The 15889-nt window shown below is 45.7% G+C and overlaps 1 protein-coding gene and 2 long non-coding RNA genes across 9 annotated transcripts in view; 2 read left to right on the top strand and 1 right to left on the bottom strand.

Moving 5' to 3' along the window:
• The window catches only part of LOC310694582 (calpain-1 catalytic subunit), a 58141-nt gene that overhangs the window by 1305 nt on the left and 40947 nt on the right, over positions 1 to 15889 (bottom strand). For 2 of the 7 annotated variants that reach the window (XR_014519763.1, XR_014519764.1), the window contains exons 15-24: positions 15572 to 15637; positions 14953 to 15010; positions 14473 to 14537; positions 13115 to 13183; positions 12242 to 12320; positions 11219 to 11335; positions 10560 to 10618; positions 6983 to 9839; positions 5225 to 5364; positions 1429 to 1495 (exon numbers count right to left, since the gene is read on the bottom strand). Coding sequence is in view for 2 of the 7 variants with exons in the window: in XM_083477785.1 (XP_083333911.1) it covers positions 9813 to 9839; positions 10560 to 10618; positions 11219 to 11335; positions 12242 to 12320; positions 13115 to 13183; positions 14473 to 14537; positions 14953 to 15010; positions 15572 to 15637 (540 nt within the window). In the remaining 5 variants the exon portion in view is untranslated. Of the gene's footprint in view, positions 1 to 1428; positions 1496 to 5224; positions 5365 to 6877; positions 9840 to 10559; positions 10619 to 11218; positions 11336 to 12241; positions 12321 to 13114; positions 13184 to 14472; positions 14538 to 14952; positions 15011 to 15571; positions 15638 to 15889 lie in introns of those variants that run through there. The other 5 variants (XR_014519765.1, XR_014519766.1, XM_083477785.1 and 2 more) reach the window with 3 other exon arrangements.
• Positions 1 to 15889, top strand: part of LOC310694616 — a 197782-nt gene that overhangs the window by 177779 nt on the left and 4114 nt on the right. The window lies entirely within an intron of this gene.
• LOC310694615 lies at positions 891 to 5364 on the top strand. Its single transcript, XR_014519773.1, has 2 exons — positions 891 to 1487; positions 5215 to 5364. It is a non-coding gene; the product is annotated as an uncharacterized lncRNA (long non-coding RNA).

Genomic DNA, 15889 nt, shown 5'->3' with positions numbered 1-15889 from the left:
TGAATGGAGAGGAAGCAGAGGAGTGGAGCAATTTCTTAGGGGGACTCAGGGGGGATGGGGATATCTTCAGGGGAGACCAGCAGGGAGGAGGACATAGTCTGGTTCGAGGATGAGGGGGACTTATCCCAGGGCAGAGCTAAGGAGGAAGACAGCTGCTTTTGGGGTGGCTATGAGCAGAGCAAGGAGAAAGAGGGTGCTCATAGGATCTTGCAATGCACTTCACTCCTTGGCGCGATTTCCTGTGTATAGCAGAAGGAACAAAGAAAAAAACCCCACACCTTTTGAGTATTTCTGCAGCTAAAATCTCTGGAGCTAGAAGCATGCGTGGATCCTAACTTTGCCTCTGTTTGCATCCGGCTTCCCAAATCTGCTCCTGACAATCTCCTGGAATTTTATTTTTATTATCTATACCCTGCCCATCTGGCTGGGTTTCCCCAGCCTCCTTTATGCCTTGGCTGCTGGTGGGGCAGCAAGAGCAGCAGAACCTCCTGCTGCCTGTCAAGAGAGGATCCCTACTTCTTCAGACATCCCTCTCTGTGGCCTGCAGGTGCATCTCCCTCTCGTTCCATGGAGGCGGAGCTCCAGAGCACCCACCAGCCCCAGTGATGCCCCCCAAGAGACCTTGGGATTGCTCTCTTACCCACTGACACCCACAAATGGCTACCTTTGCTAGGACAGCCAGCCAGCTGGCTAGCCTGCCAAACTATGGTCCTAAAGGAGAAATAATGGCTACTTATAACAACCCCCATAATTGTTATCTTCTCAAAAGCTGAGTTGAACTGGTGTGCTACCAGTTCCTCACCCGGATGCAAATGTGGGACGATGACCGGGAAACACCGAAGTCAACATCTAGAATGTGAAGAGTAGAAAATGCTTTTGCAGCTCCCTCTCTTACAATGGACAGGGGAACGTCTCAGCCCTTTCCTAATCCGATTAAGGCTATGTGACTCTGTGTCACTCACCAATTGGCTATGGAGAGCCCTGAGATGATCTGGGTTGCAGTGCATGAAAGCCTAACAGTTATGTATCCATAGCAGTGACTGGAGGAGGAATGACCACTAGGAGGAGTGTAGAGAGAAGAAATGCCCTGGTGCATATGCAGCAGTACAACTGGATTCCTTCCTCTGCCCCAGATGCAACAAAACATGTCTCTCCCCTATCAGCCTCTATGGCCATAGCAGGCCACCTTCCAGCAGTTTGACCTCACCCCAAAAGGACCTTACTCCTCCATTGTCTCCCGAGACAGACGGATGCCTATATATATCAAAAGGGGCCAGTGAGAGCCTTGGGTGTCAATAAACCCCAAGCACCCGGTTTGTTGTCCTATCTCTTAGGAACATCTTTTTTTCTAGGGAAAGGACAGGTGATGTGTTTCTATGGAAACCAGTAACCTCTTTCCCCTCCCTGTACCACTCAGGATCAGCTCACCTGCAGCCCAAGGCCTCCCCACAAGGCGACTCCTCTTCTTGGAGGCTCCCCCCTGGATGGTCTCAAACTGGGAGAAGACAAAAGGAGAGATGTCACTTGGCCAAAATAATCTGTGTCTGTCAGAGCTGGTGGCTTGGAGGCACAATAGTGGCCAAGGAGGAATGGGCAGCCCAAGAGCTGGTCAGAGTCAGTAGTTTTCAAATTTATTTCATTTATTTTCCTCACCCAGGAAGTGCACTAAAGCACAGTGACAAATGTATATTTTCAGCGCACAGTTTTAATACTCTCTGGTTGGGAAGCTTTTGGGAATTTGTGCAAATCTGAAGGAAGAAAAAAAAGTAAGACTACTTCTCTGAGCACCAGAAATAGTTAGGAGAACAGCTGGAAAAGAAAGGAAAAGGGGTTTTTTTTAAGTGATTTGCTTGTATAGTTTTCTGGTTTTGTGCAAATTCAAGGACTCAAAAGAAAATAATAATAGATATATGCCTATGCTCCATTTAGGAGCACTGAACTAGTAACAAGCATGACTGGAAAAGAAAAGGAAGCGGTGGTGGGTGTGGAAAGGGGAGCAGCAGAAAGTGATAGGTGACCTATCTAACCAATGGAGAAAGACATAACATCTTACAAGGACAGGAAGAAACACAACAGACAGAATAATTGCTGCACCCAGGAAGAACAAAGACATAGTTTTAGTTCCTCACTTGCAGTTTTATAAATCATTTAATGTGTCAACACAAATACAAGTTATTATTATTGCATTTGTTGTATAAGGGATCATTATTATGACTAGAATATAATTGAAATGAATCAGATTTTGGAATGCCGAAATAAAGAAAATCATCAAACCATCTAATCTAGCACATGGGGCCCAACTTTATCTAAATTATATAATTGGGTATTTGAATGATTGGTATGAATAATTGTATTATATAGTGGTATTGTTATAATGAGGCTATTATTGGACTGCAAATGAAAACTAATAAACAATTGTTTTTTTACAAAAAATTCTCCAGTGAAAATAGGGACATGGTACCATACCCTCCTACATACCCTCCTACCCTCCTCCAGTGAAAATAGGGACATCCTAAGGAAAAGTGGGACATTCAGATATCAAATAAGAAACCGGGACGGCTTCTCTAAATTAAGGATGTCCTTGGAAAATAGGGACAATTGGGGATCTGCAGCAGCTGTGTCCAGTTGTTTCAACTTGTTAATGTTTTTTGTATTGTATTATGATTTACTGTATATTTTGTTGTACAGAACCTTGGTATTTTGTATAAGAGAGCAGTCTAAAACCATTTTTAATACATAAATAAAAAGAAGCTAATAATAAAAGTGCGACACGGCTATTCTCTCACCAGAGGAGTGACAGGGGGCGGTGTTTTCTTCTTTGCCCACTGGTGAAACACTGACACCTGCAAAGGACTACAAAGAGGGAAGGTGGAGGCAGCAGGAGAAAAAGGAGTAAAAGAAGTGATAAACTTGCCAAGGAAGGCAGGATCTAGAGCCAAAGGATTCTATAAAAGAACAAAGTCCTTTCTTAACAATTGGGGGGGGGGAGAGACAGGGTCAGTCCCTGGAACCTCCTTGGAGGAGAAACGCACATTCAGCCATTATTATTCTTTAAGCTCTCTTTTCTTTTCATATCTCCCCAATGTTGAAATCAATACTGTATGCTCTTGTGGGGCAGGAACCTGTCTCTCTCTGCCCATTCCATATTCTGCTAAACTCCCTTGGCTATAACTGGCACTCCGTAAACTAGTAGTTCCAAGAAGATTATTAATGGGAGTACAGTGGTACCTCAGGTTAAGTACTTAATTCATTCCGGAGGTCCGTTCTTAACCTGAAACTGTTCTTAACCTGAAGCACCACTTTAGCTAATGGGGCCTCCTGCTGCTGCCACGCCGCTGGAGCATGATTTCTGTTCTCATCCTGAAGCAAAGTTCTTAACCTGAAGCACAATTTCTGGGTTAGCGGAGTCTGTAACCTGAAGCGTATGTAACCCGAGGTACCACTGTACAAGGCAGCCTGTGATGTATAATGGGGTTGCCATACGTCAGACATTGCCATACATTGATTGATACGTTCCGGATTTCCCCAAGACATGTCCAGGATCCCAGTGACGGTATTAGCATCCATGGGGAATTTTGGGAAATCAGTAAAATGTCTGGGTTTTTTGAATCTTTCCCCAGTAAAGCTCAACAACTTTGTGTTCTGATTTTTACTTCTTGGTATGGCAACCCTAAGATTATATACCTGCTGGGATGTTAGTGACAAAAAGGACCATGGGCCTCCTAGCCATGCTGGCGGCACCACTTTCTCAGCACGCCCCAGAGGGAGTGTGGAAAGTTAAAACGATGGCTCCAAACTCCCCAACACTCCTGGACTGAGGGGCAAGATAATGGCACAGCAGAGGGGCCTTGTCGCAAGTGGGGACCCTAGTAGCTGCCTAAGGATGCTATGTGCTACCAGGTTTGTGAGCTCATGGAGATGAAGGATCAGCAGAGAGAGATAAAGGCAGGGAGAGATGGGCTAGCCCTTCCTCAAATGCTAATTCTGGGGTGATGTAGCCAGCCAGATGGGCGGGGTATAAATAATAACGTATTAGTAAAATTAAATTATTATGATACATACCATCGTCCTTGTTCTCTGCCTGAACCTGCTTCTGTTTAACTGCTTTGGAATTCTCTGGCAACTCGAGGGACACCGGAACTCAGGCATTGTGACACAAATGGCTTCAAATCCCAGGCAACCAAATGGGGATCCTCCAGTTAGAGAGAAGGGGGCATATTCTGGGGAAGTTTTAGGGAGCAAGGAGGTATATTATGGGAGAGTTAAATGAGGCATATTCCCGGGCAGGCTGAATGGAGAGGGAGCAGAGGAGTGGAGCAATTTCTTAGGGGGACTCAGGGGGGAGGGGGATGTTTTCGGGAGAGACCAGCAGGGGGGAGGATATATTCTGGTTCGAGGGAGAGGGGGACATATCCCAGGGCGGAGTCAAGGAGGAAGAAGGCAGCTTTTGGGGTGGGCTCAGAAGGGTGGTGGTGGACTTAAGTGGGAGATAATTGTTATCTTCTCAAAAGCTGAGCTGAACTGGTATGATACCTGTCCCTCGCCCGGATGCAAATGTGGGACGGTGACTGGGAAACACTGAAGTCAACATCTAGAATGTGAGGAGTAGGAAATGCTTTTGCAGCTCCCACTGATGCCCTCTCTTAAACTCCCTTGCTGGGATGTTAATGACAAAAAGGACCATGGGCTTGCTAGCCCTGCTGGCGGCACCAGTTTCTCAGCACGCCCCAGAGTGAGTGTGGAAAGTTAAAATGATGGCTAATGCTCACAGCAGTGGGGACCCTAGTAGCTGCCTAAGCATGCTATGTGCTACCAGGTTTGTGAGCTCATGGAGGTAAAGGATCAGAAGGGACCTGAGGAGAAGGATCAGCAGAGAGAGATAAAGGCAGGGAGAGATGGGCTAGCCCTTCCTCAAATGCTAATTATGGGGTGATGTAGCCAGCCAGATGGGTGGGGTATAAAAAATAAATTATTAGTATTAATTATATTATTAGGATGCATACCATCGGCCTAGTTCTCCGCCTCAGCCTCAACCTGCTTCTGTTTAACTGCTTTGGAATTCTCTGGCATCTCCAGGGAAACTGGAACCCAGGCATTGTGACACAAATGACTGCAAATCCCAGGCAACCAAACAGGGATCCTCCGGTTTGAGGGTCAAAGTAAACTCTGCCAGCGGTCTGTTTAACTTTGGCCCACAAGGCCATTTTTCCACAGTCACACTCACCTGGTCCATTGGAGATGATGAATTGGGCAAGAGTTTTGGATCCATCTTGAATTAGCTGCATAGACTCAGTATCTGATCAGTTTGCTTTCTCCAACTCCACCGATTCCCTCTCTGCGGGTGAATGTCCCTCTCCTGAGAGGCTGGGGGAACCAGATGCTACATATTTTATTTTATTGTATTTTAATTTTTTTAATTTTCTATACCGCTTTATAGTTTTAATAATTGAAATTGAATAATTGAAATACTTTATTGTCACTTGTACAACTTGTATACAGTGAGATTACATGAGCACCCCCCACTCAGCTCTCTTAGTCTTAATTCCCCTCGTTTATTGAGGCACACCCACCAAACCTAAAAGTCAGTTGCCCCGTTGTTATCTTTTCATTCAGCAGCCTAACAGCCCACAGATAGAAGCTGTTCTTTACCCTGTTGGTGCGACTAATTATGCTTCTATATCTTCTGCCCGACGCGGGTGGCGCTGTGGGTAAAAGCCTCAGCGCCTAGGGCTTGCCGATCGAAAGGTCGGCGGTTCGAATCCCCGCGGCGGGGTGCGCTCCCGCTGCTCGGTCCCAGCGCCTGCCAACCTAGCAGTTCGAAAGCACCCCCGGGTGCAAGTAGATAAATAGGTACCGCTTACCAGCGGGAAGGTAAACGGCGTTCCGTGTGCTGCGCTGGCTCGCCAGATGCAGCTTTGTCACGCTGGCCACGTGACCCGGAAGTGTCTCCGGACAGCGCTGGCCCCCGGCCTATAGATGTGAGATGGGCGCACAAACCCCAGAGTCTGTCAAGACTGGCCCGTTCGGGCAGGGGTACCTTTACCTTTACCTATCTTCTGCCCGAGGGCAGGAGATCAAGAAAGTGCCGGCCAGGGTGTGAATCATCCCTGAGAATTTTCCTCACTCTCCTGAGGTAACATTCTTCCGTTATTTCATCCAGCGGATTCACGGAACAGCCCATAATATCTTGCGCTGTATTCGCCACCCTCTGTAGGCACTTCCTATCAGTTGATGTCAAACCAGCGTACCACACCGAGATGCAGTATGAAAGGACACTTTCTATTGTGGACCAGTAGAAGGAGATCATCAGATTTTGATTGACATTGTTCTTTTGCAATACTCTGAGGAGATGGAGTCTCTGTTGGGCTTTCTTAACCACCTGGGTTGTATTGATTTTCCAAGTACGTAAGGTCTTCACTGAGATAAATTCCTAGGAATTTAAAGGAAGAGATTCTCTCCACACAGCCCTCCCCAATGTACAGTGGGGCTAGTTCTCTTCTCTACCTTCAAAAGCCCAACACCATCTCCATTGTCTTGCTGATATTAATAAAAATCTCTAAGCGTTTTACAGCATATTAAATAAATAAAACAATAAAACAATAGCCCGTTGATGCTCCTCTGGCCTCATGAGGAGCCACTTTCTAGGGCTGGCGAGTCTGGGCCCTGCCCCCTAGGCCAGGTGGAAAGGGCCTTGCAGGGAGCGGCCTTTACGCCTCACAGCCAGGCAAAGGTTGTGGTTTAAGGTTTAAGGCCCACCCTATTCTTCCGACTGTAAATTATTCTAACTTATTTCAAGGTTGCATTTTTATATTGTTGTAACCTTCCCTCGAACCGTGTGGTGAAGGAATGAAACTTAACAAAAAACAGCCCAAACCAATAGGGACTCAAGCATCTTGCTTTAATAATAGCACTTCTTTTTTCCCTTTGGCAATAAAACAAGTCTGTTTCTACAATACAAAACAAAAAGATTAAACAGTAGTACCCAGTTGCATCATAGGAGTGTAAAATAATCCCTGATAACGGAATCTTCTGGCACAGTTACAGAAGCAAACATCACCTCAGAAGTCTCCCATTTGGGCACCTCAAGGGAGACGTGAAACAGCCTCAGAGGGGAGTGAGGGGGCTTCTGCAGCACCTCAGGCAGCAAGTGTGAAGTGGGTGGGGGAGACAAGTAAAGGGCATTCAGCTGCCGCAGCCTGGAGGCCCCAATTCACCCCAAACCAGTCTCTGGGGGAGGAGAATTCTGCCCCTCAGGCCTTGAGGTCAGGCATTGGAATGCTCATAGAAGCTTCCAGAGACAGGAAGCAGCCTGCCCAACTGTTGGCCAAACAGGATTGCCAATCATTTTGTGCCTGACCCTGTTTGATTTCCATGAGTCAGTTCCTTATCCAGATCGTACCTACGGGACCGCCTCTCCCGGTATGCCCCATGGAGGACCTTAAGGTCCATAAATAGCAAAACCCTAGTGGTCCCGGGTCCTAAGGAAGTTAGATTAGCCTCAACCAGAGCCAGGGCCTTTTCAACACTGGCTCCGGCCTGGTGGAACGCTCTGTCTCATGAGACCAGGGCCCTGCAGGATCTGATTTCTTTCCACAGGGCCTGTAAGCCAGAGTTCTTCCACCTGGTCTTTGGCTTAGAACCAGTTTGATTCCCTCCCCCTCTTTCTTTTTCCTTTCTCCTCCTGTGTAGAGGCTGCATCCTAATGTTTTAATGCATTTTAATCTTGTATTTTAATCAACTTGTTTTTATTATTGGTTGTTAGCCGCCCTGAGCCCGGTCTTGGCTGGGGAGAGCGGGGTATAAATAAAATTTATCATTATCATCATCCTGGGGATGGCGGACCCATAGCCCTCCAGGCGTTGCAGGGTTATCAGTTTCCCATTCAAGAAAGGCACCCTCTAGGCAGGACAACAGTCAGAGAGGAGCAAGGCTGGCACAGGCAACTTCTCGAGATGTCAGTGATGTGAAGCTGTGGGTGCCAAAAGGCAGGCACCAGTGAGGAAAAGGGGTCCCTCGGGCAAGTGGAAAATATGGGGCTGGAGAAAAGGGATGACGTCCTTGCAGCCAGATACAGATTAGAAGATAGGAAGCCACCCTATGGCGGAGCCAGGCCATTGAACCATGTAGTTCTCTTTCCTCTCTCTACCTGGAGATGTTGAGGAGTGATCAGCAGAACATGCCACTGAAAGGCAGTCTTCCCCTTAAAAATAAGATTTCAGTCCAATTGCTTCTGAATAAAAGGCTGATATAAGCAGGGAGATCAGAAGCGGCTTTACACCAAACTAGACATTTGGGTTAGCTAGCTCTGTATTGTCTACACTGACTGGCAGCTGCTCTCCTGGATTCCAGACTGTGTTCTCTCCTCTGTCTACCTGGAGATGCCAGGGATTGAAAGCTCAGGCTTCCCCCATGTAGACACAGGCCTTTGCCCATCTGAAGAAGGAGCCCTGCAAAGTCCCCTGTCAGGTCTCAGTCCATACTTGCCAAACTTTGTATTTGCCAAATAAAAAAAAACAGAGGCCAAAACAGTTACAGAAGTGGGAATATTTCTTTGGCACTGATGCAAATATGTTTCAAAAACATAGAAGGCATCTCACTGGCAAATAGTGAAATACCAGTGGGCAAATCTGAGGCCAAATGCACACTGCACATTTAAAGCACTCTTTATAAAACTCCCCCCACCCCATTATCCTGGGAACTGCAGTTTGTCGAGAGTGCGGAGAGTACTACAGTTCCCAGAGTTCCCTGGGAAGAGGGACTGATTTTAAAACTACTCTGGGAATGGTAGCTCTGTGAGGGGGAGAGGGATCTCATAACAGCACCCTTGACAAACTACAGCTCCCAGTATTCTTTGGGGGAAGCCATGGCTGTTCAATGTGTTTCAAGAGTGCTTTAAACGTATAGTGCAAATACGGCCTGAGTGTAAGAAATATGGCAAATGAGTCGAAGGAAGTGTGGCCAACAGAGGGCTGAGATTTCCCAGCAAGCAGTGCTATGTTGCAGAGTGGGCATCCACCAGACGGCTATAGAAGCAAACTGGGAGGATTGAGCAGACATCCAGCAATAGGGACAAAGAAGGCATGACATCCCTTTTTAAAAATTAAGGCATCAGGGCTCCCCCCCCCCCGCTGCCGTGTGCCTTAGGATTTTTGTCCACTATTTCAAAACAATGCTTCTGTGGGGCCAGCTCTTTGGCTGCCCCCCTTATCCTGCACATACATCTTAAGACAAAAAAAACCAAACACTTAAGAGGAGGCCAACATCAGGACAAAGCCCTAAAAACTAACCAAAGCCAACAGCCACTGAAAAACTGGCCATCAAGAGGCAAGAGTTTTCCCAGAATGCACTGCCCACTCAGGGCTTTTCCACAGAGCCACCGTTGCTGCTCATGTTGGTGCTGTAATAAGCCCCCATTTTAAAGACAAGGAGCCTGAGGTCAAGTCAGAAAGGCCTCTTTTGTGCCAAGCTGTGCGGCAAGAGTCTCACTATGGATTGTTATTCAAAGCAAGAAGCAGCTTTGGAGGCAGCGCAGGATCTGAACAGCTTCCGAGGTCACAGGTGATGACCAGGCACGGCGGCAGGGAGCCAAGAGAGTCCACCTTGGCACGTGAGGCAAATGTGAAGTGCTGTGTGTGTGTGTGTGTGTGTGTGTTTAAGCACGTGTCTGTTCCTTTATTTGAGGTGGAAGCAGCGAAAAAGCAAGAAGCGACCACATTGTGATGCAAGGCACTTGCAGGTAAGAAGAACGAAAGCACAAAAGATGTCCGAGGAGAAGGGCCAGACAGCCGTGCAGGGATGGTGCTGTTTCTTCTTCAGGCAAACATGGTTAGTTGTATCCACTGCAGTGCAGGAGAGAGAGATAAAAAGAGGAATAGAGGAGAAATTCAGTTCAGGTCACCGTCAAAAGCAAATCTACCTAATTCACACTTTCTGAAACAATGCATAAACTGAAGCATAGACCCATCCTTCAAAATCTGCTCCTCTCCAAATTTTGCAAGTAATGCATACAAAAATGCATACATAGGCTGCAACACAATGCACAATCACATTGGGGAACACTGCATGTAAGTTAATGTAAGTTAAGGATAAATTATTGCAAAAATGCTGGTGGGTTTTCGGAGGATTAAAAACAGGATTTGCTGTTAGGATTTGCTGAAATAATTTTGGAAATTGGGATGCAGAAAAGGGAGGTATGGGGAAGTCGATGAAGTAAGGTTTAAAGAAAAAAGGGGTATGAAATTATACATGTTTGTTTGTGTGTCTATTTGTCTGTTTATGTTTATTAAAACTTTGTAAAATCAATAAAAAATTTATAAAAAAAATAAAAACATAGTAATTCAGAAACTCCAAATGTCATAATCGTTCCTCATAGGAAAACGCGTTCCACCCCCTCAATAATTTTTGTTGCCATTCACCGCACCTTTTCCAGATTTACAATATCCTTTTTGAAGTTCCAGGACCAGAACGGCACACGGTATCCCGAGTGTGATCTCACCAGACATTTGTATCACAGCATTATGACACTGGCAATTTATTTTCAACGATCAGAGAGGCATTACCTTAACCAAGTCAAAGGTGACGATTCCATCCTTGTCTGAGTCCAGTGCTTGGAAAAACCCTGAAGAGAGAGATTGTGGGGTGAGTGGCAGAGTTGAGGGTGGGAATTAAATCAAGATATTTCACTGCAGGACTTCTCTGGGTGGGAAACAAACCCAGATCAACCCTGTTGACTTCAGGGACAGGCTCCAAAGAACTGCGCCAGCAGGGTGGCATGCCCAAAGATGCACCAGGCTGCTGGCCTGCTTCCTCCTTACCCATTTCAAGCTGCTTTGGAAAGAATTTAAGAGCAGCATGGGGAACATATTGCAACTGCATGGAAATTTAAAATGTTGCTGGTGGTTTGCAAAGCCTTTAGGCACACCTAAAGAAAACCTCTAGCCCTGGAGTTAGAGCACTGGGGCATGCAAAGCCAACACCTTTCTAAACTCGCAAGGCCAACACTGCAGTCCCCTGCTACTCCTTTGCCTCCTTTGACTTCTAGGAGAACCCCAAAGAGGGAAGAAGTGGTGCAGACAATACAGCCTCCATCAGTCCTCAATAGCTATGGCGTCCTGGGGGTTGGGCAAGGGGGCTTTGCCCATGCCTTCCATAGGCAGACTAAAACAACCTGGTCACACATCAAAATACAAAACGACCACGCTATGAAAAGGGCACTCACGGAACATGGTTTCAAGTCGCACTAAGCAGCAGACAAAATTGTCAAAATCGATGGCCAGATCAGGTTCAGCGTAGCGGGTGATGATTAGCTCGTACAGTTTCTTGTTCAGCTTGAAGCCTGGGCGAGAGAAAGAAAGAGCAAACACATTTCATTCAGAAGCTGGGCGGCTTTCTTAAAAACACAACAGTGTCTCCCGCTTTTGAGGCAAGCTGAGGGACTGTGAGCAATTCAGACAGTCGTGTGCTTTGAAATCCAGCAGTTTAGATTAGACCTTGGTGGGGAATCTGTGGCCCTCCAGACTTTGCAGGATTCCAACTCCCATCACCACTAAACTATGGCCATACCAGCTGGGGCTGATGGGAGTTGAGAGTTGAAGAACACCTGTAATACAAAACTTATATAGCAGCTATATCTCCACTATCCCACCTGGCTGGATGCTGAGCAGGAAAGACAAGAGTCACAAGGGTCTTTCTCACAGGACCCGAATTGCCCATTTGTCTACATCATTCATGAACAGCTTCCAGTTACAATTAATGAGGAAAGGGCAAAGGAACTGGATACGTTAAAGAAGAAGAAGAAGAGTTTGGATTTGATATCCCGCCTTTCACTCCCCTTCAGGAGTCTCAAAGTGGCTAACATTCTCCTTTCCCTTCCTCCCCCACAACAAACACTCTGTGAGGTGAGTGGGGCTGAGAGACTTCAAAGAAGTGTGACTGGCCCAAGGTCACCCAGCAGCTGCATGTGGAGGAGCGGAGATGCGAACCCGGTTCCCCAGATTACGAGACTACCGCTCTTAACCACTACACCACACTGGCTCAAGACAAGAAGGGTCCTGTTAGATCAGGCCAAAGGCTCATCTTACTCCAACATTCTGTTCCCACAGTGGCCAACCACTCAGGATCCCCGGCTGTTAGCTGGGCTTCTTGATTCTGATTGATGACTTGGTTTTAATTCCACCTTGAGGACTAGTTCAGTTGAGAGGCTGCCTAGAAAACTGAATGCAATTAAAAAGGGGCAGATCACCTGCAGCCTCCAGAGCCATCCGCATCTCGTAGGCACTCATGCTCCCCGACTTGTCCAAATCGAACTTCCTAAAGACTGCCTTAAAAGATAACAAAGAGAAAAGGAGATAAGATGCCCCCCCAAAGGTGTCAACAGTGAACCCAGCGGCTGAGACCCAAGAATCTAAGGTGTCCAGAGGAAAAAATAAATTATGAGTTCCAAGGCTCCAGTAGGAACCCATGAATTCATAGTCTAACCACTAGAGGGAGATCCAGAAAGGATCACTAAACTGCAAACTCTCCAGACTTAAGTCCCATCTAGAGAGAAAAGAGATTTCAGAACCAGATTCAAAATTCCTTAACATGCTCAAATTATGATACTGGACATCAACATTCACATTTCAGAATCAAATGGATGTCAAATTACAAAGTTTGATTGTTTGGGCTCTCTCATTTTCAGCCTACTCCATAGATATATTCCAATTTTTTGAACAGTCAATATCTGCAAAATATTGTTTGCATATCAGAAAACAATTAAGCAGAATTCCCCAGCTTTTCCCTGCAAATAACAAAAATAATTTTAATTCCATTTAGCTATCCTGGTTTGCAGGGGGTGGGGAATCATGTAACCAAGAGAATATTTGTGAAATATTTGGACTGGAGAGTCTTGTGCACCAAATTTTAAACCATGGGGAATCTGTGGACCTCTAGCTGTTGTTGGATTATAGCTCCCATCATTCCTGACTACTGTCTATGCAGTCTGAGACTGATGGGAGCTGGACTCCACAATATCTGGGTGGGCAGAGGTCCCCACCATTTACCCACCCCACTGTAGCTACGTTTGTGTGGGGGTTTTTTTTACCCATAAATGGCTTTGATGACACTGTGAGCTTACCAAATAGCTCCTGATTTTGGTCCAAAGGATGTTGAACTCCACCAATCCAAGTTTCCCATTTCCATCTCTCTGATCAAGGAAGTGGATGTTAAGGAGACACTGCTGTCAAAATGCCACCGTCGCCTCCTTCCACCATCACCTCCCCTTCCCCTCCAATACCATACTCCCAAAAAATTAGTTTGTTGAACGCTTGCAGGCATATAGCTTAGGCAGAGGTTAAACTACGTCCAGCCTTCACATAGCATTCATTTTGATTCATTTGGGGGAAGGTTATAAGACAATCAACATGTGTCCCGATTCACTTGCGAGGCACTGTGTCTGTCTTCCCACAAATCGTTCATTCATGCCATGCTTTTCAATCCGGAGCTCCAGTGGCTGCCAATACGCTACTGGGCCACATTCAAGGTTTTTGCATTAATTTACAAGGCCCTGAGTAACTTGGGTCCAGGATAGTTTAAGGGTTTCCTGACCTGTTATATCCTTGTCTGATCACTGAGATCTTTGGGGGAGTCTCTGCTGCTGGTCCCCCACACGAGGACTCAGATGAATGGCTCGCAACTGTTAGAAGCCATGCATGGAGTGTTGTGGGTTCAAGCCTGCATAAGTCCTTCCTGATTGAGATTAGATGGGCCCCCTCTTTGCTGAATTTCCAGTGCATGACAAAAACTTATCCCAGTAGGCATTTTAAGGCAGCATTTGGTTTTATGGTGAATTTTTATCGCTTTATTCTCTGTTAGGTTCATTTTTATGTGCACCACTTAGAAACACTAATGATTATGTGCCCACTTGACCTCTTCGACTGATGGAATTGCGACTTTTGCAGGTGCCCCATAATACCCACTCTGGAAAAACTCGATCATTTAGTGTGGCAGTGCTGACACTTTGGAACTCCCTGCCAATTGATAACAGGCAGGCCCCCTCACTGTGCCTTGAACAGACATTTGTATTTAGACAAGCCTCACCATATGTTTAGAAAGTTTATGTGTTTTTAATTCGTTTTAGTCTATTTTATTGTGGTTTTAATTTTCTGTTTGTTTTAAATTATGGTTGTAACTTTTGTTGCACACTTTTGTTATTGTTTGATCTTTTTTGTAAATCACTTTGAAGTTTTTTTCTTCTACAAACAAGCTGTATATAAATTTTGCGCAGTAAGTGTTATATAAACATCTTTAAATAATTTTTAAAGTCTGTTTTGTTTTTATAAAAGTGGATTTATTGCATTAGGGCAAAAGAGCATTATAATCTACTTTAATTAAGTGCAAACCTAAATTGATGGCACATGCTCCTCTCCTGCAAAATACTGAGAACCTGGAGCCGCCTTAAAATACACAGACCCCGAAACCAAAAAGGAAGGATACATCCATGAGGTTCACCATACTCCGACAGGACTCCAAACTGAACCCTTTCGTCCGAAGGTCTTTATCTGCAGTGAAAAGCAAAGAAGGGACAATTAGAGCTTTTCCTTTTACACCCCACGAACGCACGCAGCAAAAAGATGATGGAAATCGTTCAAAGGGACACTCAACAGTAGCACAAGGAAGCCACAAACCCTGGAACTATATGGCAGATTTGTTACAAATCCATGTGCAGGAAGATGGCGTGTTGCTGGTGTTCAAACATTTTAAATGGTGAAATCTGGCAACACTTTTGTTGCCAAAGGGCCCTGGCAACACAAAGCTTTGCCAAATTAGTTTTATTCTCTGTTGAATACAATACTCAGCATTTGTTGTACGCACATGCACACATTCCCTGACTTTCTGCACGACAAATGTTTTGCTATTTTAATTTCTTTTTTTTAAAAAAAGATGAAGAGGTTATGAGTTAGTATCGGTGCTTACGTTTCCCTATGATTCTGTTGAGGATAGTCTGCAGTTCACGAACGCTGATTTCCATATCCTGCAAGGAAGGGTGGAAAAGAGGAGGAAAAAAAGATTCAATGTTATTTTAAGCCCACCTCTGAGCCACTCTTGAAAGAGGCGATTCCTGGAGAGGCCTGAAGTCAAGCCCTTTGCTCAGAACCTGCTCAGACCTGGAACCTGTTTCCCCATCACAGCTCCAGGCACCTTTGCATATGCAAGCTAAGTGCTCTGCTGCTCAGCTAGGACAAAGGTGGGGAACTTAATGTTCCTTAACACCTCCTCCACCTACCACTGGCCAACTTTCACAGGTGGGTGAGGTGAGCACCAAGCATCAGCTGATCAGCAGGGCCTGCCAATCCTCCATTTGGCAAGAAGTCACCTTTCACCTGCTCCACACCTGCACAGCTTGGTTAAAATAGTAAGGAAACACTTTACCAGGCTGGAAAACTGCACTGCAAAATTCTGAGAAGGGCTGATTTCAAAGGCTGCCTGAATTTCGGTCCACGTTTTGTTTTGGATGGTGCATGTTGGGAAAGTTCCCCTTTAAATGGGGTATGGATCTAATTTAACCCTCCCCCCTCACATTTGACACACTTACCGCCCCCGCCAGCTGCCTAAAGAGTTGCTTGAAGCTATCATCAATCTCGCTTTCTGAAAGCACTTTCTGGGGGAGAGACAGAGGAACGGTCAGACAGGCAGGTTAGGGTTAGAAAGTCTAAATATGCAAAGTTCTTTGGGATCGGAAGCATGGAAAAGTGACAGGCTGCTCTTTTTATTTAAAAAAAAAACCACTCACAAAAAGCTTCACCGTCACTTCAAGAATTATCTTGGTTACCCCTCTGAAATCTGTAGCTGAAGGCCATATGTGATGAGTCTATTCTAAGGGCTGCATGCATTGGCCAGTATCTGTGGGGAG

This window comes from Podarcis liolepis (assembly GCF_965112155.1).
Source record: "Podarcis liolepis genome assembly, chromosome: 15".
NCBI classification, from domain to species: Eukaryota; Metazoa; Chordata; class Lepidosauria; order Squamata; family Lacertidae; genus Podarcis; species Podarcis liolepis.
The sequence above is the reverse complement of the archived record's forward strand: the minus strand, read 5'-3'. Positions and strand labels throughout refer to the sequence as shown.